The sequence below is a fragment of the Diorhabda sublineata genome, chromosome 8 (assembly GCF_026230105.1).
Source record: "Diorhabda sublineata isolate icDioSubl1.1 chromosome 8, icDioSubl1.1, whole genome shotgun sequence".
Lineage (NCBI taxonomy): Eukaryota > Metazoa > Arthropoda > Insecta > Coleoptera > Chrysomelidae > Diorhabda > Diorhabda sublineata.
This window is the reverse complement of record NC_079481.1, coordinates 31,632,871-31,658,898: the sequence shown is the minus strand read 5'-3', so window position 1 is coordinate 31,658,898 and position 26,028 is coordinate 31,632,871. Positions and strand designations below refer to the sequence as shown.

General features: G+C 29.1%; 3 protein-coding genes across 6 annotated transcripts in view; 1 reads left to right on the top strand and 2 right to left on the bottom strand.

Moving 5' to 3' along the window:
* The window catches only part of LOC130447955 (E3 ubiquitin-protein ligase UBR4), a 35,890-nt gene extending 31,820 nt beyond the window's left edge, over window positions 1-4,070 (top strand). For 3 of the 4 annotated variants that reach the window (XM_056785034.1, XM_056785033.1, XM_056785032.1), the window contains one exon: window positions 28-4,070. In XM_056785034.1, the coding sequence (XP_056641012.1) occupies window positions 28-92 (65 nt within the window). In that variant the 3' untranslated portion in view covers window positions 93-4,070. The remainder of the gene's footprint in view (window positions 1-27) is intronic. The other variant, XM_056785035.1, reaches the window with a different exon arrangement.
* LOC130447957 (F-box/LRR-repeat protein 6) lies at window positions 3,820-13,101 on the bottom strand. Its single transcript, XM_056785038.1, has 10 exons — window positions 12,365-13,101; window positions 10,203-10,573; window positions 7,797-8,318; window positions 7,578-7,735; window positions 6,664-6,833; window positions 6,143-6,268; window positions 4,961-5,128; window positions 4,676-4,895; window positions 4,452-4,611; window positions 3,820-4,398 (listed from the first exon to the last, which is right to left on the bottom strand). Exons 2-10 carry the CDS (start codon window positions 10,472-10,474, stop codon window positions 4,149-4,151), a joined length of 2,046 nt encoding a protein of 681 aa, XP_056641016.1. The 5' UTR covers window positions 10,475-10,573; window positions 12,365-13,101; the 3' UTR covers window positions 3,820-4,148.
* A 63-nt stretch (window positions 13,102-13,164) lies between these two features.
* The window catches only part of LOC130447956 (uncharacterized), a 93,766-nt gene continuing 80,902 nt past the window's right edge, over window positions 13,165-26,028 (bottom strand). The window contains exons 8-9 of the mRNA XM_056785037.1: window positions 19,548-19,676; window positions 13,165-17,543 (exon numbers count right to left, since the gene is read on the bottom strand). Of these exons, the coding sequence (XP_056641015.1) occupies window positions 16,474-17,543; window positions 19,548-19,676 (1,199 nt within the window). The 3' untranslated portion in view covers window positions 13,165-16,473. The remainder of the gene's footprint in view (window positions 17,544-19,547; window positions 19,677-26,028) is intronic.

Below are 26,028 nucleotides of genomic sequence, written 5' to 3'. Positions count from 1 at the left end.
ATTTTACTTTCTATTTTTTCTTTTCAGGTTTACTTGATGTTATAACCAGTCCCGATACTTATATAAGTGATCTACTGAATGGGATACCTTAAAAAATCTGTAAAAATTTTCCGAATTTAAACTGTAAACAAGGCTGTACACTGTTTTTACTAATCGCTTGCTGCTAGGTTGTAACCTAAATAAATGTAGTATATATTCGCTTATCGTTGAAGTTTTAGGAAAAAAACTAAATTATTGTAACTATTATTGATTTAATTACATTATTTGAATTACTAAAATCTTTTAATTTCTTTAAATTTGAAGAAGAACGTGTTATCTTCGATATACTACCGAATATTATGAAAATAAGTCCTCTGCCATGTTTGGCCATTTGTAATAAATCTAAAACTAACAGATTTTTTTTAAATTTTATTTATTTATTCTTTTGATTAAGTCAATTATTTCCATGATAATGGGGTAAAAGGAGTTTGAATGACTGAAATCAAGAAAATTTTAGAAAATCACATAACCATACTTACCCGATAAAGCACAATGTCCCCATCCCCAAGTCATTGAAAGCTTTCTTAAGAAAAGTGAGGTTATCTAATAGTATGCAGTATTTGTTACTATATTACTGCTTTGTACTGACTGTGTTTTTTAAACAGACAGTTTATTATTAAATGTTCATCTGAATATCTGTTGAAAATAAACTCCATAGCAAATAAAACCGGACACATAATTTATTTAATCAAGTCTTTTCTGTCATTAATATACTTATTTTTTTATTTTGGTCCAGAATAATGGTTCTTTCGAATGTAGACCAGCATTCTCGTTGAACTGTAAAGCAATTAGAGACCGTTCTATCAACTTACACGATCTATACAGAATGTGTAGGCGATTTGCTCGATGGACTCAATGAACAGATATTCATTGGGCTCTGACTGCTTGGAAGTACATCGAGGAAGTATTTCTAGATGCCGTGATTCCTTATTTATTGATGACCAATTCATTTTGAAACATACTTATCCACAAACTGTCAAAATTGTTACCGATTACTAAGAGCAAGTTGGAATCACGGTTCTGGACTGGCCTGCTCGATCTTTCGATATGAATCCTATGGAGCATTAGGGGGATGATTTAGGGAGGTTTGTTAGACATATTCATCTTCCTCCTAGTGACCTCAATTCCAAATTGTTCTTTGTGAAAATAAAGTGGAGTACGTCCAATAGACCAAATCTAGTGTGTGGTTAGTTTGCTGCTAAGTGTATTTTAATTTAGATCAAATACCGCTTCTTGAGGAAAATTCTACAGCCAGGGACCTTAAGGCTACAACATAATGGCCCAATTACTTCTTTATTATATTTGTTTGGTTTGCTAGTCAAGCATAAAATGTACGATTATTCTAACCAATTTTAAATTTTTATAAAATTAGGTACTTAAAAACACAGTTGTAATTTTTTCTATTTTATTACAAAAAACTGTCGTTTCATACATCTCTGAAGATACCCACATAAACTAGACATAACTTTGGGGTACCTTTATATATTATACCATTTTTTTGTTAAAAGACAGGTACTGTACAATTTTTATATTTCCTAAAATTACAAAAAGAAAATATAACAAATATATATAAATATGTATATATAATTTGTTTCATTTTAAACTACCTTAATTAGAATAAATTTTAATATCAATATAAAATTTATAAAATTAAATAAAGCCTAAAATTACAATAAATACAAATTTTTTAAACAACTGTTCTAGAATATAGATTAGTTGAAGCAAAAATGGCAAATTTTTCAATTACATCTTCCAGAATTCACTACTATAGAATCTCCACCATCCCAAAAATTGTCTTATAAAAAAACAGGATTTTGTCTATAATTTTGATTATTTTGTAGTGCCCACTGTTACTCGAATCTTAACTATGAAAATCGTTATTTTGATTTTGTTATTTTTGATTTTTTTTTCCACGAAAATCTGATCTAGGAGTGGAGAAACATTCTGCTTTTCAAGGTTGTGTTTTTGACTTAAATGCAGAACTTTTCGGAAACTATAATCTGGATATTCGGAAACTAATCAGAATTATGTCTGAACATACTATTTACACTAACACAATTACACTGTTTGAAGGAAAACAAAAATTTGACTTTCCTATTTTAAACTAAATTTTTCCAAGAAAAACTTCACATTTATTCCTTAACTACTAAATTATAGAGGGGGCTAGCAAAAATTTTTCAGAAACTTTAATCCCTAATCAGTTTCCGAACGTAACTTGAAAGTGATCACTTTCCGAACATCCAAATCATGATCATTTCAACCCAATCACAGTTTCCAAAAACCACTTCATTTAAAAATTTCAAAATAGATTCCATAGTTTTGAATTCTGATTTGTATTAAGTTTAGATACACGCCCTTATCAAATTTTCAGTTCAGATAAATCAAATTCAATTATTTCGATATGATTTTACATAATATTCCAACACATATTAATAATAATTAAAATAACCAATAAATATATTTAACAATCATTTTTTTTTAAATAGTAAACATTTCGAAAAAATATTTTTTTCTTCAAATACAGAGCAATTGAAGTGAATATACCGAGAAAAAAATTGAATAAAGTGCTTAATATAAGCAATTTTTTTATTTATAAATTGATATAAATCTTATTGTCAAACAATCCATATTGACGTTAAATTTGTATTATTAAATATAAAAGGTAATCCAAACTTAAGTACATGAATTCGTCTTTGAAAAATAAAGGTAGATATAACCCTTCAAAAGGTGAATTAGAACTTTATTATTTTCAAATATCCACCAAACTTTTTTTCTTCGCAGAGTTTATAATATAGGGATGTTTATAAGACATTATAATAATTAATTTTAAGTCATATGAATACATTTTAATCATTGATAGTAAGTGATAGTTATGATTAAAGTAATTTTGATTTTAGTCATATCTATCGAATTGATACAATGCAAATAAATTCTCCAAACCACCTCGTCTTCATGAAAAATAGGATAATTGAGTACGAAATTAATCAAAATTAGCACATATTTGAAAAAATGAGGTTGCATCTTCTCCTACTTGTTCAGTTTTATAATTACAGAAATTAATGTACTAAATTCTGAACTACACTGTATATTTAATCATACAAATTCAATGTCGAATGACTTGTTTCGCAATAACAATAAACTTCGAAATGATTTTCAATCATTAAATGCACAATTTCCAGTAAATTATTAAATAAAGTAAAAATGCAAAATATTTTTTTTTAAGCAGCTTTTCAGTTTTCATCACGCCAAAAATTAATTTTATTTTATAAAATTAGTATTAATATGTATATAAATATATATACATATTCCAAAAATCCCTCTCAAAGCTATATGAGTTGAATTGAACATATACTTGGTTCCAAGAAGACAGTGCAATGGTGCAAGAGCATTTGAGGTTGTTTTGAGGTAGCACTGAGGACAATTTGGAACGGTTGGGGGTTTTCGAACATGAATATGTACTCTACAAGATATAGAGACCAACGTATAAGAAAAAGTTGGCAACATAATCTCTGATATACTGGTTAAAGTCATGAGACATTTTGTTAAATCTTGAAAATTTTCAAGTCCAAGGAGCCTAGACAACATCCAAGAAAAAATTGTCATCGTAATGTTTCATGCACTGTCAAAAATAATGTGAAATACCAGAATTATGTGAATGGAGATTAGGAGATGTCACTTTTACGTACTCTTTAGTTGACACAAATAGAAGATATCTCTGCAGTTAATAATGGAACTGAACATTTAGAGAGTATTTTGGACAAAATACTGTAAACGGTTTGATTTTTATTTTTCGATGTATCTTGGAATAGGGTAAAAATGAAATTTGTAGATATACAGAGCACCATAACCAAAATATTATATATTTACAGGGTGTAGTCGGCATTAGTCTCAGTTTAACTGAATAAATAAAAATTATGTAAAAAATAATCATTTGTCAATCTATATAAAATTTAATAAAAACATAATTCAAATATATTCACTTCATTTTTTTTTTAAATATAATGTGATCCCACTTTTGCTCAACAAATTTATTAATTGATAATAAAATAATAGAATCAGAAATGAGAAAAAAATTAAAAAGAAGAGAAAATATATACTCAACAACCTTTTTACTCGTTTCTGGGAGATACTGTAGTTTGCGCCGGTGACTGGTCTGCTTCCGATTCGCTCGCTTCAGTCTTTGGCTTATCCTGTAAACTTTTGCGCAATTCATCAACTTGACTACCAGTGTAAAGACGTTTTATACCGCGAGGTAACGCCCGACACGATTGCAAATTTATCGAATACAATTTCGGACATTTTTCCAATACTGCTTTAACTGGTTCTAGGCTGACGGAGGATCCGCAAAGATTCAAAAATCTAAAAAAGAAAAAGTGTGTTAAATGAAAGGATTTTCCTAAAAAATTATTTACCTTAATTTTGATTCGGATCCTTTTTCAGCCAGAGCTAATACCGCAGCGTCTAATGGATTTGTAGCAGTACTCCAAGCCAAATCGACCTCAACCAAACTGTGAGACCATTTTTGAACAATCAACTCCAAACCGGAATTTTGTAATCTAGTTATATAACAAGCTAAAAATAAATGAAAACAAATCAGTAATAATAATATGAAAAGTGAACGGAATATTTTACTTACCACTTAAAAATAAATGTTCAAGGTCCCAAGCCGGTACTCTCACTAAACCAGAATCGGTAAGTTTGCTGCATCCTCTAACGTCTAACAGTCGAAGTTTCATACTATTTTTTAACAAACGTTCAATACAATCATCATCTACAGATCGGGATGTAGTAGTTTGATCCTCTTCTAATCCTGCAAGAGATAGTTCTTCCAATCGAGGAAAACCTGGTGAGGCTACCTAACGATAATGAAAATAATTAGTATTACAACTAATTCGATGTACATAAATAATATATTACTCACTTGTTCCGTTAGACTAGCTGCTGCCAACCAAATTTGACTATTAGTGATTCTTAGAACCCTCAAATCAGGACAACCAATTTGTAATTTTTCAATATGTAACAAAGACATGTTGTGAGCAAACGTCCTGATATTTGAGATGTCCAGAAGGTGCAAATTCGGACAATTTGTCTGAAAAAATTCAAACAAACCACGTCACTTCCCCTGATTCATTTTATTCTTTATCTATTTTCAGTTTTTCCCTCATATTCACTTCGTATAGTTTTCGCATTCACTTCTATTTTCTTATTTACCAATTAGACATAATACAAACAGTTCCTCGATTAATTTTTTCCATAATTAATGTGGGATGATCTCCATATGGTATGACATTTATACTTTCTGTATATTTGTACTAGTTTTAGAAAAATTTATTGATTAGAAGATCTCAATTATCGTAAAACGAATCTAACAACTTTGTAGATCAAAACTCTATCAACCATATCAAATAAATAAACTGATAATTGTAGTTCAGTGGCAACGACTCCATACCTAGGACCTATTATGGCCTCATGAGATGTAACATCAATAATGAACGAAGACAATCCAAAAGATAGGCATGGTGTTTCACTAAAAGGAGTAGTACTAGCACCTTGGCAAGTGAAACATAAAAATCCCCATCTCCTTTGGGAGAAATGTACGTATTTTGGAAGTAAAACAATAAGATGTTAATATTTTCTAGGTATGGGTGCAGAAACGACAACCTCATCTACAATTGGTTAAGAAAAGAAGTTTTTTTATAAAGATTTCGATTGTACCTTGGATATTTTTCAAAAATTGAATACTTTTTGATAATATCATGTATAAAGATAAAAATTTTTATGTTTCATAAGATGATATAAACTATTCAATAATAATTTTTTCAAATAATTAGACGGTTTTCTCTAAAAATCGTATTCTTTTTGATTTTACCTCGTATAACTACCAAATTTTTATATTAAACTATTCAATGATGATTTTGCTTTCAATTTCAAATAATCAGTAGTAGTTTTAATTAAAAATAGCATTCAAAAAAATTGAAAAAAAAAACAGTATCCAAAAACATGAAATAGTCTGTCCTTTTATTTAGCTACCATTACAAAAAATTTCTGATTTTTTGTTCTTAATTTAATACCTATATTATCATTCTATAAAAAAAATACTTACAGAAATTGCTGCCATAATTTGTGAAAAGTTAGCGATTTTATTGTGTGCCAGCACTAGATGCGTTAAACGACCACCCATACTTTGTGTTAAATTAACTAATGGTTGTGCATTTATTGGGGATGTGAACTGTGAACAAAACAAGTATAAGTAAGTATTAAATATTCCAATAGCTTATTTTCAAATAATTAAAAACCGTTTTTGAACAGATCATCTGACTAGTAGTTCAAATGTATTACTGAAATTAAACAAAGTAGACTCGTTCAAACTAATAAAAACAAAGTTATTCTTAGGAAACGTGAATTGTAAACAAAATAAGTATAAGTAAGTATAAAATATTCCAGTAATACATTTTTAAATAATTAAAATCAGTTTTTAAACAGATCATCTGATTAGTAGTTCAAATGTATCCTATTACTAAAGTATATTAGAGTAGATTAACTAATGAAAGTAAAGTAATTTCAATTATAAAAATTTAAATATACTTATTGTTAAATAATAAATATTATATTATGAATACTTACATTTATAGAAGACAAATCTAAACGTTCTAAAGTTTTGCTTTCGGTAGAAATACATTTCAAGTGATCAGGCGATATACCTTTCCATCCACTTAAATTAAGACCTTTCAATTTAGTACAATGCTCACATAGGGCTTCTAAAAAGGCTTGGATGTCACGAATTTTCCATTCGCCTATTAAACATAAAAAAATATAACTCATATATCGATTTAAGAAAGTTACTAATCAAAGAGGGGCGACAATCTACTGATAAGCAAAACTTTTAGGCACAATAAAATGACACACACACAAGGAACCTACTTTTCAGTATGAAATTTCACTCTTAATAAAGTTTGCTGAACACTATTTTTAGAAATAAATAAAAAAATTATTCTGGTGTAGTAATTTGAGGTTATTTTAAAACTTTTTATTTGTCTTCAACAGCTAGTTCAACTTGTCAACATTCTCAAACTAGTTTGGGAGCTTAGAGCTCTAATGGCTATCAGACAGGATAATCTACTGTTTGCGATAGTTCCTATCTAGACTGAACTTGACACATTTTTCAATTTCTCATATTTCTGCTTGAAAAAAGCTTGATGTGTTGCCAAGGCTTTCAGAGTGTTTGCTTCTAGGTCTGTACACTGCCATTCTAGTTCTGTCTTTTGTTTTAGAACCACCTGTGTACCATTTACCTCCTTCCAACTTATCATTGAGGTGAATTTTTTCTCAAAGCTAAAGTTTTTGGTATTTTACCTAGGTTTAATAATTTTCCTTATTACTGAACATTCTGAGTGAACTTTTTTCTGCCACGCTTATCAATATTATATTTAGAGTTGGGAGATTTATAGTCACTTCTAGTGCAGCTATTCGAGATGATCTCGTGGCCCCAACGAAAGTGTTACAGATAGATAACAATAGATAGAAGTAACACTACTTACCCATATTTAAATCCTGACATTCTACAAGTCTGTTCAGTATGAGCCAATGAAGTCGTAGGTCGGTTCTATATTTTTCTTTAACATAGTTCAAATCTGCTTTATGCCACAGTTTCGGTGTAACTGAAACGTCCCGCCATAAACGACAAACTTTACCAAATCTGAAAAAATAATGTGAAGAGTGTGGATAATCTGAGATTACTGTAATAAATTTGAATTTACCTTACAAGTGAAGGTAGACAACCTTCCTGAACGACAACATGATCGAATATCCTCTCTAATATTGAAGCTGGAAGTTTTTCAGGATCTCCCCATACACTTTGTTCCAATGGTTCTTGTTCCTGGGTACTAGATACGTCATTTTCAGTGTTGGAAGGTTTAGAACGTTTCGGCTTCTTTTCATAATCGGATGCGTCTGTGTCCGAGTTCCCTTTGTGTTTTTTCCGTCTACCAGATTTCTTTTTACTTGGCGGTATCTGGGTGCAAAAATTACTTTTCTTGATTCGAATTTTTATGGCATTTTTATCTCCACTGATCTGGCTATGGTACATGGTCACGAGAGCTTTTCTTGGACGGCCCCTTCCCGGCCCGCTAGATAGTTTTTTCTTTTTATTACTTTTTTTCACAACACCGTTCCTATGTTCCCATGGCTCATAATTGACATCATCATCAAAGGACTTATCATTGTTGATGTTATATGGATCTTCGTCATCTTCCTGAGAATCTGGATCCGGATGGAATTTACTGAAAATTATACATTTGTAACATGGGTGTCTGCAGGAAAGAATCAGGGAGCCGTGGCTACCCTACATATAGATAAAAAATTTAAACTTTTGTAAGGTTAATTGGTTTTGATAAAAAATTCAATGTGTCCAAAATAAAAATAATCTAAAATACGTTTTAAAATGATATAATATTAATCCTGGAAAGGTATATCCAGTTCCCATTTTGATTACAGACTATTATACACCCCCAATCCATCGAAAATTTTGTAAAATTGATTTAATAGTAGCTTGTTATACAATGACATGCCCCTCACATAATTAATAATCCCAGGTGACAAATTATAGTATTTTTTATCCTTAAAAACCATTTATTGTTCTAATTTTTGAATACAGTATCAAATATGTGTATCTGTTCCTATGGATGAGATTTTTTATCGTTTCAGTTCTATATAATTCACATTCTTTTTGTCTCTTCTAGAAAGTGGTGTAATTATTTGATACCTATCTTTGTTGTCTCACTATTCTTATTACTCCAAATCTTTTCAGGTCTTTGTTTACTTTTTTATCCCACCTGGTTTTTTGTCTACTTTCTATTGATCACCACAACTTCATAACTCTAACCGAGATGAGTTAAATTTTCTTTGTTTATGTCCACACTGTCTTAGAATCTGTACCTCAGTATCAATTTCCTCATAGTTTTTTTGATACTAGATTCTTCCCAATGTTTTTCATTTCTTTTAGTAAAATTTGATAATTCTAGTAAATTTTATTGCCCTTTTCTTTAATTTTTATTATCAACCATTGTTTGAGGACTCATTTTGATTTTCCAGTTATATACCTTCACCTACAAAGATATTTTGTACACGATTCTACAACTCAGAACAACAGAACAATGTCTGCTATATGTAAACTCCTTTTGAAGAAAGATATTTTTCCGAAGGTTTCTCTTTGGAGGTATCTAGGCCTAATCACCAGTTTATTGTCATTTCTAGACATTTTCCAATTTCTCTAGCCATCAATTCAATTCATTGTTGATGTGACATCTATGCGGCCTCATTAGGATTCTGATTCACAATATGTAGTCGTCCCTTTTTTGGCAAGGCTTCCTCACTAGCTGGTATACCCTGGTCACCACGCTACTTATTCAGTTTCTCATAGATTTTTTGATACTAGATTCTTCCCAATATTCTTCATTTTATTTAGTAATTTATTGTAAATTGAGTACATTTTATTATCAAGCATTGTTTGGGAAATCACTTGAATTTCCAACAGCTCTGTACCTGTAGAAATTTTGTTGCATGAATCTCATTGTTTTGCCTTAAAAATATGCAGAATCCGCCCAAAGGAGCCTTTTGGTGAAATGAGCAGGAAATTTTCAGAATAGAAGATCATATTTGATAGGGCAATGACCTACTAGAAGATCAAACATCAATTTAATACCATTTATGGATATCTAGGGTGTTTCTTAAAGTTCTTCAGTCAGTTCGTTGTTGATGTGACATCTTATGAAGCCATAATAGGGTTCTGGTTAAGAATATGGAGTTGTTGTCCCTTGGAAATTAGCATTAGATAGGCTACAGGGCTTCTAGGCTATCTAATAAAAAGTAACTCCTTGCCATTGTCAAACGTTATTCCTAGGTATGTAAGTATATATTATTGAAAAATGTATTGGATTTATTTCAATTCAATTTCAATCCCTTTTTACTTTATATCTAATCATGAGATCACAATGAATTTTATCTTCGTCGCTACTCAGTTTTATGGTGTCTGCTATTTGCCCATGAATATTATTAGATTGTAAGAAAGATGTTAAAAAATCTTGCACTTAGTGATATAATGTAGTGTACTTAGCAATTACAATTACAAATCAAAACAATTCAAAATGCAATTCTTGTATATTTACCCATCAAGACTTTCATCTTCAGTATCTTCCTTTATACCTTCCATTCCTTCGTCTCGCTCACTAGATTCTGTTGTAGTTTGTGGGGTGTCACACTCAGTGTCAATATCGGTATCAAATTTAGCACTGTTTGAAGACACTATGTCCTCACATATATTATTGTTAGGTAGAAAGTTACACATTTCACCGTTAGTTTTTAACTCAATGTCACTTTTTAATATTGTTGAACAACTTTCTGTTGAGGGTTGTTCATTTAATAAGTTTATCTCGGACATTATACACACCACTCTTATTACATTTTATGAAATAAATGCACAATAGTTTGTTGTGGATATTATGTCGGCAGGAACATTTTTGGAGACGTAGGCATTCCCCTGAAATGAAGAAAAAAAATCATTTTAGGAAAATATATTTGTTTTACATTAAGATTTCGTTAAAATTCAGACCCTGCAATTCCATTGAGTTTTCAAACTGATAAATTCTAATAAGTTTAATCAAAATGACTATTTTGTTTTCTATGAATCAAAATGAATAATGAAATTTATTGCATTTTTTCGGCATTATTACCGCATTTATATTTAGATACAGTCTGAATCCAAGCTGCTTATGTTTACAATAGTTACTTTGAGAATTTGTTTATTTTACATCATTATATTTTAAATTTCCTTTCATGATACAAATTACGACATACACTCACCTATACCAGCATACTTCAAAAATTTTAATTAAAAAAATATTTAACTACCTTCGTGAATAAGTTATATATTACCCAAATTTATACTTTTTAAATTTGTATTTTTATTGCCAACAATATATAAACAAACAATCCATTTTACATCCATGCAACATTTTTCCTTCTAATTCAACTTCATCTACATTTTTTTCACTTCATTCCAAATCAAATAAGTTTAATTTTAAACATCTTATAAAGTAGAATCTCAATAATTTCAGCTCTTAAAACTAGATTCTTCTCTTTTTTTATTTATTCCCTCATTCCTTTTATTTTTCATATTTTGTCTTTGTTGTTGCATTCAAAATATTATATTATCTGTATGTTTATTTCAATTAAGCAATTTCCTTCCATATTTCACTTCTTCGGAATATAATTAAGTTTTTCATTATTAATTTATCTGATAAATTTGCTTCTTTTATCATAACAGATCCAAATGTGAGAATACATCTCCTTAAACAGCTTATTAACTAGTTTAATACACCCTGTATTACTTACCAAGGGTTTGGATGTAGATATTTATTTAAAAACTTGAATTAAGGAGGTGTACTTCAAAATTTTTTGATAAAACTTGTTAGAACTTACAAAACCAAACTACATACCTATTAAATACACTTTAGTTGTATCCAAAAATTGTATTTATTAAATTCAAATTACGTACAGTTAAATAAAAACATTCTTAGATTTTTTAGCATATTTCAAATTTATATACTAAAGAACGGAAGAAGAAATAGTATTTTCTATATTTTGGCAGTAATTTAACATTTTATAAAAAATTAATCATTAACTTAGTGTAATGAATAGCAAGCAATCATAAATATTTTTATTAAATAGAGCAATTAGCATAAATGCACTTTTGGTTAAGTTTTAAACATATTTTGAATATAGCATACAAATTTTCATAACCTTCAATAATTTAAGATTAACAATGTAAACACTAAGCAATTGAAGCTACTTATGGGTATAATAGAGTCTAAAGTTTCCTCTTTTTTACCAATAATTAGAACATACTAAGAAAAATATGTTGTTTGTGGGGGGTCTGCCAACAACACAAATTTTAGAACTAAAAAATGAATTTAATCGTAATTACATTGTTAACTAGGTTCTTTAATAACAAATGATGTTAACCTAATAAAAAAATACACGGGTAGATTTGATTTTATGAGAAATTTAATACAACAAATTTTGAATTCGGCGCAACTTTCATATAAGGACAAGTGGTAAACAATTATAAATACCAGATTTTTTAAACAATTGAAATTGATTTCACACAATCAATCGCTGTCAAAATCATACGTGACTATCCACTAAACCATAAATTGACCACTTATTCAACATATTTACGATTACTGAAAGATTTAAAGTAAAAAATCGTTATCAATACAAGGAATCCATTGTAACATTACAAAGAAATAACATTTCCTATGGCACTCACCTCTGATATATTAACACAAAATTGTAAATCACACTTATAACTACATGTTAGCCGCGATTTATATATTTTGTAGATTAGAACTTTTCGATCTCATCAAACCCAATGTTGATGACCTTGTTACCCAAGATGCTGATATATTTTTTATTTTTGTGAAATGAAATGAAGTCGACTGCAGCGACCTCAAACTAGCTTATTACCAACCATCTTCTAGATTATTCCATCTGTTAGTTTAAAATTACGTTAAACAAAGATATCTTTAATTATAGTTTTCTGTTGCTTTGAAGATTTTTAATTTGTAACCTTTAAATTTTCCATAAAACTCAAGAAAAAACAAATAAATCTTCAATTTAATTGTTTATTATGTAAAAAAATCAATATTTAGCTAATATTTTATCATAAATGTAAGTTACTTGAATGTAAATAAATACACTATTCTCAAATAGAGGGCGCGCTACAACCAACAACAAATTTTATTTTTCAAATTCGATGTATGCGGCCAGAAGCGAAAGGAAACTGTTATTTCATGTACATTCATGTACGCTCATAAACCAAGAGATGGCGTTAAAACGGGAACTCGAGTTGGCCATTTATATGGTTTTTATGTTGAAGACAACCGCCTCAACTGTTTTTTATTATTTACGTGTGATTTGATTCGAGTGGTTAAAGTGTTGATATTGTGTTAATTTATTTTTAAAATCTCAAAGCTTTATTGATATTTTCTGTTGAATGTTAGGATTTCAAATGAGTCTAAGGATATATGCAAACGGGGACAGGTAGGTACTTACATTAAAATTCTAACATCTATTTCTGTGTATCTTTATTGCTTATATATAATTTCGAAATGCATACTTTTTTCATTTGAAATTACATTATTCTCTTAGATTGCCCCTAAATTACAAAAATATAAATAAATCAAATTAGCTTCTTTTAACTCTTTCCGTTATTTCTTGCAGTTTGTTCACCAGTCAATTATTCCGAATTCCGAATGTAATCGATTTGAATTATATAAAAACTTGATTGTTTAAAGAATCCATCTGGTATTGTACCAATAAATATACAGTAAAGTTTGAACATTTATAATTAAAAATTGGCTCAAGACTTTGTATCTCTTCGTATCTTCTTTCATTTTCAAAATTTTTTGTATACAAATTAAATAAGAAATTTCGATTAACAATGTTCAGGCTATAATTAAAGTATACGAAGTATTCGAAAATGTGTTAGAATTAATACATTCATTACCAAGTAAAAGTTCTACTGTGTTGCCAAACCATCACAATAGTATAACAATTTCGGAATTACCCTGTATGTATATATGTTAGTGACGGAATATACAGGAACAAATAACATTCTTGTGATTGAAATGACATAAATTTCTTTATTTTAGAATAACACCCTCACCGCCAAATCACATTTTTATATTTTCCGACACATCTTGAAGCCTTTAACATAAATTTAGATATATAAGTAACATTATATTGATTTTAATAAAATTACTTTTAATATTAGTTACAACAATTGCCTAAAATATGTTTACAACAAACTCAAATCAGTCAAATACTCTTAGAAATGAGCAATACCTTAATTTTATTTTTATAAAACTGGCAACGTTGGATACGATTTCGACACGGGTATTATAAACTGAGTTTTTTAAATACACAGTTGGAATACAGCATTCAAGGCAGTAATATGTTTTATATATAAAATCAAGTGTTTTAAAGCAGGAATAACTGTCTATTTGATTTAAATTTACATCAAGAGCCCACAAAAAAGTCAATATCACCAACAATTACACAAATTCGAACATGTGTATTTGACACATGACTCGTCATTTGACTTGCTTTAACAGTGCCATATTGTCAATTCGTATATAACGAAAACAATGTTTTTCTTTATAAAACATTATTTGAATAAGTGAATATCATTCATTTGATACTTGTTAATATAAATAATTATTTTTATATATTTGATTTTGTATAAAATCTGATTTAAAAATGAATACAACGTTGTCAGTTTTCATGTACTAAATACCGTTTACATAAAAATGTAGATTTTAAAGCAACAATAGAAAAAGATAACATTTATATTATTAATCAATCTTTTTATTAAAATTTATAATTCTAACAAGCTAAAATCACAGGAAAAAGGGTATCAACAGTTTTTTTAACATATAAATAGAGCGGTCTTATTTCACATTTTTAGAAACAAAACTAGGTATATCATAGTAGATCACTCTATTTATAAAGTATTATATAATATTTACTGTGTTTGTATAAAAAACAGACCCTCGATTTTTAGAAAAAAGGGTCAAAACGAACTTATAAATTGCTCCAGGAACGACAGCTTATACCTATTAAACGAAAATATTTAGAACTTTGTAAATTTCTATTTCTAATATTCTCACGCCTATAAGATTATTTTCTGAATAAAATCTTATTTGATAAATAGTTGAAGGCGTATTTAACAAAAAGTTTTTTCGAAAATCGAATGTGAATAGAATAGAAAGAAATCCGCTTGCGTTCAGTTTCCAGACATGCGCAAGAGAATCAAGGTGAAAACGAGAGATGCTATAAATTAGCAGTGGTGCCAGATTGTTTCCCTATACTAATAGAATAAAAGAATTGTTTTGCGAAAAAATTTTGTGTGTATCATTTAGTGAAAACAGTAAACCAAGAGTAACAACTCAACAACAACGTATTTGAGAGTGTTGTTAAGCAAAAAATTTCCCATATAGAATGCAAAAATGGTCGATATATTCTTTTCAGTTTCATTTTTACGTTTATACAAATTTATTTATAATTAAACTTTTTTCCCGCCGCTTGCGACAAAAGCATCACTGATAATGACGGCAGGGTATTGTATAAGAGCATGCGCAGATCACAACTAGACTATATAAAACATAATAATCATCTTTTGATTCCTATCAAGGTGGTATCATTAGAAAATATATATATTTTTTAATTATGTTCCTTTCCACTATATTATCTTATATTTTTTCATGTAGGTTTCATTTAAAAAAAAAACGATACTGTAAATATAATTTGAAATTAACCTTGTAGTGTTGTGTATTAATTTTAAGGAATACTAAAGCAGTACGACAACGCCGCATTCAGCAGTCAGAATCTTGAAGGTCGACGTCTGGGTACGTCAAATTTTATTAAACTGCACTGGTTAAAATAACTCGTTTTTTTATTTTTAACGCCCCAAACAGAAAAAAAATGTAGTATAACTGCTTTTATGGTAAATATGTTTCTTATAGATTTATTTTTGGTAGCATTTTTTCGATGGATTCTATTCTTTACGCAGAATAGGTTTTATAGACAGCAAAAATTAATTTGTGAGTCTGGTTCATTTGATGATGGGTATCCAAATATTGGATATAAATTTAAAAAATTCTCAAAAAAGATCTTAGTAATCATTTAAGAGAGTAAAACTAGGTTAGATTGTTCGGTTCGTTATATTATTCTTCTTTCCCACAGAACGATTCTAGAATATTAAAAAGGGGTCATCCATATATTACGTCATATGTTAAACTAGAAATTTGCATGGGGAGTGTTTAAATAGGTTTAAGTTGTCGACGAGTCCTCGCTTTGTTTTTTATTTATTCGCGCGACTGTTATAAGGGAGACCTTCGACAATTGCCACCACATGCGCCGGCGCAATATATTCCTACTGTTTACTTGATTAACTTTTGCTGAGTTATATAGTTTTCTCTAATTATTTGATATTTATTTTATTAGATTTTTCAATGAAAATATAAGTAGAAAATGGAAATAGCTGTTTTCTCTCGTTTATTTTTAAATATCTGCATAAATTTGAAAAAATTGTGACGTTACATCAGGAGGGGGATTATAAAAATGTGACATTTGACAAGGAGGGGAAGTGGGGTTCAAAAGTACTGGATGTAATTAGTGGATGGTTGTTTTTGAGAAGAAGAAAAGGCATAAAAATGAAGTGAATTATTGATGTTGGTGTAATTAAGTTGAAGGAAAAGAAGAATAACCTATTTTATATAAAATGTTTGGTTATCGTTATGAAATTGTTGTCTATTGATTTTTTTATTCTACGGTAAGGATATTTTCTTTTTATTATAAAATTTAACTAATAAAAATTCAGTCTTTACAAAAATCTTTTAATAAATCGATAGTTTTAACTTTAACTCCAGCGTTTTCTATTTCTCTCACGCTTTCTTGGTTAGCATCTAACATTAGTATGCACATTAAATTTTTACCCGAAACGTTATCTTTGGGATACATAGTAACTGGGGTAAATTTCTTACCAACGTTAGAACAATAATCCACCAATTGTTTGTGTATTTCGGGTTGCTGCCTCTTTAATGAAACCCCCCTATTTCTAAGATGATCTTTGAGGTTCTCCACGGTTTTTTCTCTAATTTCTCTAGTCGTAGTCGGATCAGTTTCGATCGGAGCGGATGTTAAGATCAACGTTTCGGTATTTTCGGTTGGTTCTCTATCTTGTATTTGTATATCTTTACTGAGTCGCATTTTAGCGCATCTCGATACCAGCTGTCGTTCCCATTTAACGGAACCAGTCGCCGGAGATTCCGAAATCACACATATCGACACATAAAGAACGAGTTTACTATTCGGGTTGTAATTTTTGCACATTTTCACTAATTCGGCGTACAACTGAGAACCCATCTCTGATGGTAGTAAGTCTTGCCAGCGTACGTAAGTCAGTTCGCCTAAACCGGGCAGACCGTTTGAGATAAATTGTTCAGCCGATTCAGGATTCGGAAAAAAACACTTCACCGAACCTATACCGTGAGATAAGTATCCTCTTCTTGCTATTTTCGATAGATGTGATAGCACATCCTTCTTTTCTTTACAAGCTGCTATTACTTGTCGACAAAGGGTACCTATCCTCGAGAACAAACAAGTTTTTCTGTGTTTTTCCCAATGAGCTCGTCTGCAGGCCCTCGAGCAATATGTATATGAGCAGTTGTGGCAGTTCTTGAATGCGCTAGCCTCGCTAGTTGAAATTAATACAGTCCGTCCACATCTAGAGTATCGGCAGCGGAGCACCGGCGACGAACTGAATGATACTCTTCTTGAATTTAAATTTGAGGATGGTTCTGATCCCTCTGATCGCCTCCTGAATTGTTCGGAAGGATCTTCTGCGTTGGATTTGTGACAAGGACTAGTATTAGCTGACACCGTCTCTAGAAAAGTTCATAGGGGATTTATAATAAGTTCTAATCAACTTCGAATAGAAAACGTGCACAAACAACTTATACAATGTGCATAACTACAAGCTTTCAATATCCGTTTCACGATATTCATGAATATGTGTAATAATTTTACATTATATTATTAACTGTACCCCGTATGAACACAAACCACCGTATTCTTGACCACACCTCGTATATACATTTTTATAATAATGTGGATATTACTGGAAATACTATAAAAATTTTCATGAATATCATTAAATAGTTAAATCAAACATAAAACAAATTTAAAAAGGTAACAAAATGTTCTATTTTGATTTTCGAATAAATACAAAAATATGATAAAAACAAATTAGTTCAAGGTTATAAGAGTTTTGGATATTTCAAGTTGTCATCAATAAGAATTGCGTTTCGGATTGAAAGAATCATGATAAGTACTGGAGTAATTTTTCAACATATAATATGTATACTTCAATATATTCCAATCTCAAAAACAATATACTTACATATGTCTAGTTTCCAAATACATGGTTTATATCATTAAAATTGATTTAACAATATTTTCTTTAATTTAAAAAATTTCTTGAGTGTATCTATTTTACATTTCAATAATCTGATATTAACAAGGTCAATAACATAGAAAAAGAAAAAATATAGAGGTATCACTTTGCAAGTGTCAATCGGTTACTGTTATTAATGATAATGTTGTTTGTTATATAGATTTATTCAATTAAAAGATATGATAATAGCAATATTTCTATCCTAGTTGAAATAATTATGTGGAAAAAATATTCTTGATCATAAATTACGTAAAAGATTTTAACATTGTAGTGAACCTCTATTGTTTTACTTTATTTATGTATTTGCGAATCTAGTAGTTGTTCAATACTTCTATATTGCAAAATAAAGTTTTATTCACTAGAAGATAAATTATAATGCTGGAAGAAATAGCCATATTTATTTCGTTCAGTTGAAATTTCATGCTCTACGTTTGCAAATATATGCTTAATAACATTAAAATTGATTTGACAGTATCTGATATTAACAAGGTCAATAGCATAGAAAAAGAAAAAGTATAGAGGTTTCACGTTGCAAGTGTCAATCGGTTACTGTTATCGATGATAATGTTGTTATATAGATTTATTCAATTGAAAGATATGATAATAGCAATATTTCTATCCTTGTTTAAAAAATATTCTTGAGCATAAATTACGTAAAAGAATTTAACATTATCGTTAACCTCTTTTGTTTTACTTTATCTATGTATTATAAAATCTAGTATAAAATAAGCTTTCCATGCACCAGATACTGATATATAAATATTTTTATGAATAAAATCTTGATAAGACATGCAGATTTTAGTTGTTTTAAACAGTATTTTGAGTTAATTTGTAGAGTATTATGTGAAAAAATGAAAATAAAGTTAGTGTTTTTATAAAAAGTTCCTGTATTGCTTGCGCGCGACGTCGGTCTCTCCTGTCAATATAAACAAAACAAACCAGACTTGCATTTGCTTGCGTTGTATTTTACTTAAATATTTCTTTGTTTAATTTCATTATTTATGTGTATGAATGTTATTTCCCTCATAAAACTTACATACTATAATTTGAATATATCCCAATAATCAATAACATCGTTCAATCGTTTGAACAGACCACTGTTGCGCGCGCTTGTCTTATTGGAACGGCCCATAATTTCTTAGCTCGAGGCCAACCAATCGCTCATGTCCAGACTCTGCAATACAGGGACTTTATTTTTCTTTCTTTAGTTTTGCATTCGCCATCTCGCGGACAATTTTGTTGATGTAAATAATGTTATTTCTGTATAATTCACACAAATATGTTTGGAATATTTATTTATAATTAGATTTAGTCGTGAAATTGACGTATTGTAATTGTGAAACATCATTTTTATAAATGTGCAGTGGAATTATTTTGTGTTAAGTGAATCAAACGTGTAAGATACCTGAAAATGAAACTTACACATGTCTCCTACCTTGGAGACTGGGACTCGGTGCTCTACCACTCGATGGTAGTCCCAGCAGGGAATCCAAAACATCTTCCAACGTTGTCGAAGTAGGAGACGGCTTCGAGGTCGAAGTAGTAGTCGACAGATGAGCAACGTCTATGAAAATATGCGTACTACATTTTTTGTTTTTCTTTAAACAGACTGGAAAAGTGTGAAGTTAAAACAGACTGGTAACTCAAAGAAAAAGTTAACGTGACTTTTTTGTTATTAAAAATGTTTCACTGCATTTTCGGAAAATAGAAGTCGAAATATACAGTTAATCGTATAAAAGTAAGTATAATTTGTAATGAAAAATAAATTATTGATATAATTGGAGGTTTGTTACAATAATACGTATAAAACAAGTAGTAGGAACACACAAATGAATGTAAATAATAAAATTTGAATGCTGAACATAACGTCTGCACTTTTCCAGTTTATTATCAATATAGATTTTGTTAATAATTTAGAAATACTTCGATGGAAAACAATAGAGTGTTGACGTCACACACCGCCATTGTTAGCGCAGGTCAGGCTTTGCAAACAAAGTTTTAATTACGTTGAGGATCGTATATATGTTAAGTAATTGTGATTTTTTCTTATTTTCTTCGAAAAACTTTGCAAAAATGACGGCCGTGACGTCACGCTCCGGGTGTTTATTAACCAAAAGTGCTCAATAGATAATTTCCAGTAACGTGATTTGAGACGTCGGCCATATTGTCGAGGTGGACAAACAAAGACTTTATTTCATCTGTGTATAGAGAATTGATTGTTTCGAGTATTTTTTTGCTTAAATAGAATATCTTTGATAAAAAAAATGAAAATAAAACACCATATAACCATAATTTTAATGTAAATAACACAATATTTGTTGTTGCTGGTTGTGACGTCATCCCAAAATGACCTATACATAAGGAAAAGTTTGGCATTTCGAGGTTACGTGTTTGACTTACTTTAAATCTTAAATATTTTGATTAGTACAGTCTCACTTCAAATATGTTTATTTTTGTTATGTTTCCTACGCTTTTCTGTATTTACAGAGAACGAAAAGTCTATATTAAAGCGTAGTGAAGGTTTTTTTGATACAGTTTGGGTCTTCTAAATCGTTTTATTAATTTTTTTAATATCAAAAAAATACTCAAGGAAACATTGTTTGAGCACTTCTTGTTTGTTGATTCTCATTAGAAATTAGTAAGTGGGAATCAGTAGTGGGTCCAATTTACTTAAGGACGTCTTTTCACTATTAATATTTCAATTATGTGAAAAATAGCAGGTTGATAAAAATATATTCTATAAAAATTTAAATAAAATTCATTCATTCTATTTAGAATACAATTGTACTAAAGATCTATAATGTCTAGAATGTAAACGACCAGTAGTGACAGCTGATTTCAAGCAGCCATTTTTCATCAGAATCGAGTCAACATCACTTTTTCAGTGTTTGACGTGTGGTTATATATTTTTTTAATTGTTTTAATGGTATTAACATTCTAAGATTTTCAATTCCTATAAATTTAGTAATAAATTAAAACAATCTATTTTTTTATGCGTTTGAAATATGTCGCTTTGTCTATGTTCCGATTTCAAGTAACACTAGTTTCAATGTCATTGAACTAGCCGCGCTGTTGCCAGATGTAATTTCATTCATTTCTATTATATTCATACATTATTATGTAATCATTAAAAATTACAATTTTAAATTGTGACATATCAATAATTACGCATTTTTTTTTGTATTTTCGAAAGATAAAAAAGGTATTTGTTTAAATAAAATAAATGTTGGATATGATTTGTTGGGTTTCTGACATTTACCAACGTTACGATGTTAGTTGGTTAGTTAGTAGCATTTCTAAATCATATTTGTAATTTAAACCAATTTAAATAGTAATATAAGTTGAAATAAAGCGAAAGCAGCATTCCAAAAATAAAAAAAAAATATTTACCTTAACGAAAAAATCCACTTCCAATAATAATTGTACAAAACATCAAATTGGGTAAAAACGAAAAGTTTTATGCGTGTCTGTCCTATATATTTCGATTTATTGTGGCTTAGAGACACAGAGAGAAATTATACCGCCATATTTTCAGATACAGGTCAGGACTTGAAAATTTCATATTCAGTTCAATTGGGATGCATACAATTTTTTCAAGTTATATATTTTGAATAAACGTTGACATTTAAATTTTTCATTGTTTATATCTATTATATCAGAAGCATTTCTGTAACGCAAAAGTGAATATATCGTGGTAAACCTTTCACCAAATAGATTTGTGGTATTAGATACAGCTACTTCACCAATTTGATGCTTATGGTATGTGGTATTACAACAAAATAAAAAAATCCGAAAAAAAAAACAAATAAAATTGAGAAAATAAAACAATTTATTGATGAATTAATTAAATGGTTTTTACATACATGCATTTAAAATAATGATACGTAACACATAAACAAAAATAATAATAAAACTATATTATAAACACTGGAAAAAAACAACAGTACAAAAATTGCACTTTTTCGTTATATTATAATAAAATCTTATTTTCTAGTTGAGTTAAATATTTTAAAATTAAAACTGTACAAAGTTAATTGAAATAAACTTTTAGTTTTCTTTTGTCGACATAGACATTGAGGTTATGTTTAATTCCGTTACTCATATATAAATCATTAAACAAAAATTGATTTCTAAGATTTTTAATGTTGTGTATTATCATATTTTAATGATAATAATGTACAGAAATTGTCCATCAATTCTAGTACAAATCAATTTTTCTTATTATGTACATTATAAAGTCTTCATGTCCACTAGCACCATCTATTAACAGGTGCAGAAAAAGCGAATCAGTACCTGTAAGCGACTGAGTAGCGCCACCAGAGTCCTCTGTATTTTAATGATGAAACTACTCGATGTTCCGTTTATCTACGTTGCCACGTTTAATCACTTTACTTAAAAGTTCAGTAATTTTCATTTTAATCAAAATCGCGTTCAATATTTTTTTTTAAATCAACGTGGAAACTTGTTGTAGGTCACTAGCACCTAAATTGAGTTTTAATTTCTTGCGTTAAACATTTGTAAGTAACGGAATTTTGAATACACTCACAAATCGTCTATCTTTTATACCTATTTTGATTTAAAACAAATGTTAATATAGGAATCAATTTTTTTTTTAAAAAGGAGCTGTTCTATTTGAGACACTAAATCATTTTGATTACAACCATTAGTACGTGATATATTTACCCTACAAAAAGAAAAATATGTATCAACAGCCGTTATCAAAACCATCACAATTTACCAAATACCGTAAACCGTGAGGTGACATGAAGCGTTTTCTATTGTGACATTTAATCCGACTAAAACATTTCTCTGCAATATATTAAAACTGAAACAAAGATGTCGCTACTAATATATATTTTAAAGTTAGCTTTACAAAATTTTCGTTCTAGTACAAAGATGGCGCCACAATAATACAGTTAGAATGGTTTTCGTTCTGACACACAGATGGCGCCGTAACATTGTTAGAATGTCATTCGATAAAAGTTCGTCAATTTTATGATAAATTACGTTTTATGTAATTGGATGTTTGGCTTAAGGATGTATTTGTGTTTGATGTCGAGTAAAATGTCACAAAACAACATTTCGCCCGCTAAGCTGTTTTAACAATAAAAATTAAACAATAAATACATATACAACACACAATAAAACGGTAGCACCATAATTAGAAAATGACAGAGCAATTTGTCGATCAAAAAACAAAATAAATGAATATGAGTATTGAAAAATAAATTGAGATGTTTTCTAAAAAGTTCAACTACTTTTCACATGTGGATAAAACTGGAAAATGATGATAAATTCATTGGAATTATTCATTTCGGTTAGGGAAGTTATGCGGCGTTGTCAGATTTAATTAAAAATACAACAAAAGTTTGGTAAAATTTTACTACTTTTTATATTTCTCAATTTCATGGAATTTTTCTTTTTTTTTTATAGTCTGGGACCTTAAAGGTTAACCAAATATCTCTATGTTTTGCTTTTTTTCTTTATTAGTTGAATCTCGTTCAAGTCTCTCTTCTTTTTTATCTCCAATACAATGTTAAAACATTCAATTTTACTATTTTTCAATACATCATCAAATTTATGCTTTTGATGAATGAATATGCACAGCAATAACCACAAATCATTAGCAATAGTGAATTTTCATGTTTGTTCCTAATAGAAAGAAAATCTCATTGTTTTATATTTCATACTAAATCTGGCAACGTTGCTTACGTCATCTCGTTTTTGACGAAATTTAATAAATTATATATTTGTGATAATAGATTTTCAAGTAACTAGAAATTCTTAGATAGAAACTTGTTTATTTTCATTTTAACAAATAAAAATTTTTTAGAGCGCAGACTCCATCATTTATTGCTCGTTCATTATTGCTTTTTGTAGTTATCTATAAATCTCCTTATAAACATATATTAAAATGATATTTAAAATGTAAAATTCAATGCCAAAGTATTTAAATAAATATTTTCAATTCTTCAACAAGTACAGATAAAAAAAAAAGATAAATGTTTATTAGAAAAAACAATAACAATTTAAACTTAGGTGTACTATGTTTTTTGTACTTTTTTGATGACTAGTACGGATACGTATATTTCACTAATTCAAATGATGATTCAATGACAAATAACCCTTTAAGACACTGAGGAATTTTAAATTTAACATAAAAATCTAAACGGTTTTAAATATGTTCAAGTGGCGCTATCTAGCATCTGAACGTAAAAGGCGGAAACCACGTGTCGCTAGATGGCGCTGAATTTAGCTGAACAACAATACAATCTGTAATGGTGTTTGGCATGGGTTTTTAGTTTATGTTAATTCGTTATTTTCTAAACGTGTTTGTGTAGTTAAAATAAAAAATTGTATTTAAGAATTGGTCTAGAAATGAAATTACAATTTTCACTATGTTTTTTTTTGTTGTTGTTGTTGGGTTGTTTTATCTCAAAAAGCACTTTAGACAGTTTCTATTTATTATAAAACGACAAAATTAGTTCGTATTCTGGCATTATTGTTCAAGTTTGAAAAAACATTAACAGGTGTCGCCCATTTCGTAGTTTTCGCGAAGATTGTAGATATTTTTGGTATTACAGGTTGCTGCAATTTTAGTGAAGTAATTTCTCAATAGATGGTTTTTGAAAAACTTTATGAAGATTCCAATAATTATGTTAATTAAAATACAACGAAATACCTAACAAGTTAATGATTGGAATATTTTTAATTATTTAAAAAGAATAATAGTCCAGTAAAATTAGACTTAACAGATGTCGCCTACTTCGTAGTTTCCGCGAATAAGTTTGACATTTTTGGTATTACAGGTTGCTGCAATTTTAGTAGAGTAATTTCTCAATAGATGGTTTTTGAAAAACTTTATGAAGATTCCAATAATTATGTTAATTAAAATATAACGAAATACCTAACAAGTTAATGCTTGGAATATTTTTTATTATTATTTAATAAGAATAATAGTCCAGTCAAATTAGACTTAACAGATGTCGCCTACTTCGTAGTTTCCGCGAATAAGTTTGACATTTTTGGTATTACAGGTTGCTGCAATTTTAGTAGAGTAATTTTCTCAATAGATGGTTTTTGAAAAACTTTATCAAGATTCCAATAATCATGTTAATTAAAATACAATGAAATACGTAAGGCGTTAAATTTTAGAAGATTTTTTATTATTATTTAATAAGAATAATAGTCCAGTCAAATTAGACTTAACACATGTCGCCTACTTCGTAGTTTCCGCGAATAAGTTTGACATTTTTGGTATTACAGGTTGCTGCAATTTTAGTAGAGTAATTTCTCAATAGATGGTTTTTGAAAAACTTTATGAAGATTCCAATAATTATGTTAATTAAAATACAACGAAATACCTAACAAGTTAATGATTGGAATATTTTTAATTATTTAAAAAGAATAATAGTCCAGTAAAATTAGACTTAACAGATGTCGCCTACTTTGTAGTTTCCGCGAATAAGTTTGACATTTTTGGTATTACAGGTTGTTGCAATTTTAGTAGAGTAATTTCTCAATAGATGGTTTTTGAAAAACTTTATCAAGATTCCAATAATCATGTTAATTAAAATACAACGAAATACCTAACAAGTTAATGATTGGAATATTTTTTATTATTATTTAAAAAGAATAATAGTCCAGTAAAATCAGACTTAACAGATGTCGCCTACTTTGTAGTTTCCGCGAATAAGTTTGACATTTTTGGTATTACAGGTTGCTGCAATTTTAGTAGAGTAATTTCTCAATAGATGGTTTTTGAAAAACTTTATGAAGATTCCAATAATCATGTTAATTAAAATATAACGAAATACCTAACAAGTTAATGCTTGGAATATTTTTTATTATTATTTAAAAAGAATAATAGTCCAGTAAAATTAGACTTAACAGATGTCGCCTACTTCGTAGTTTCC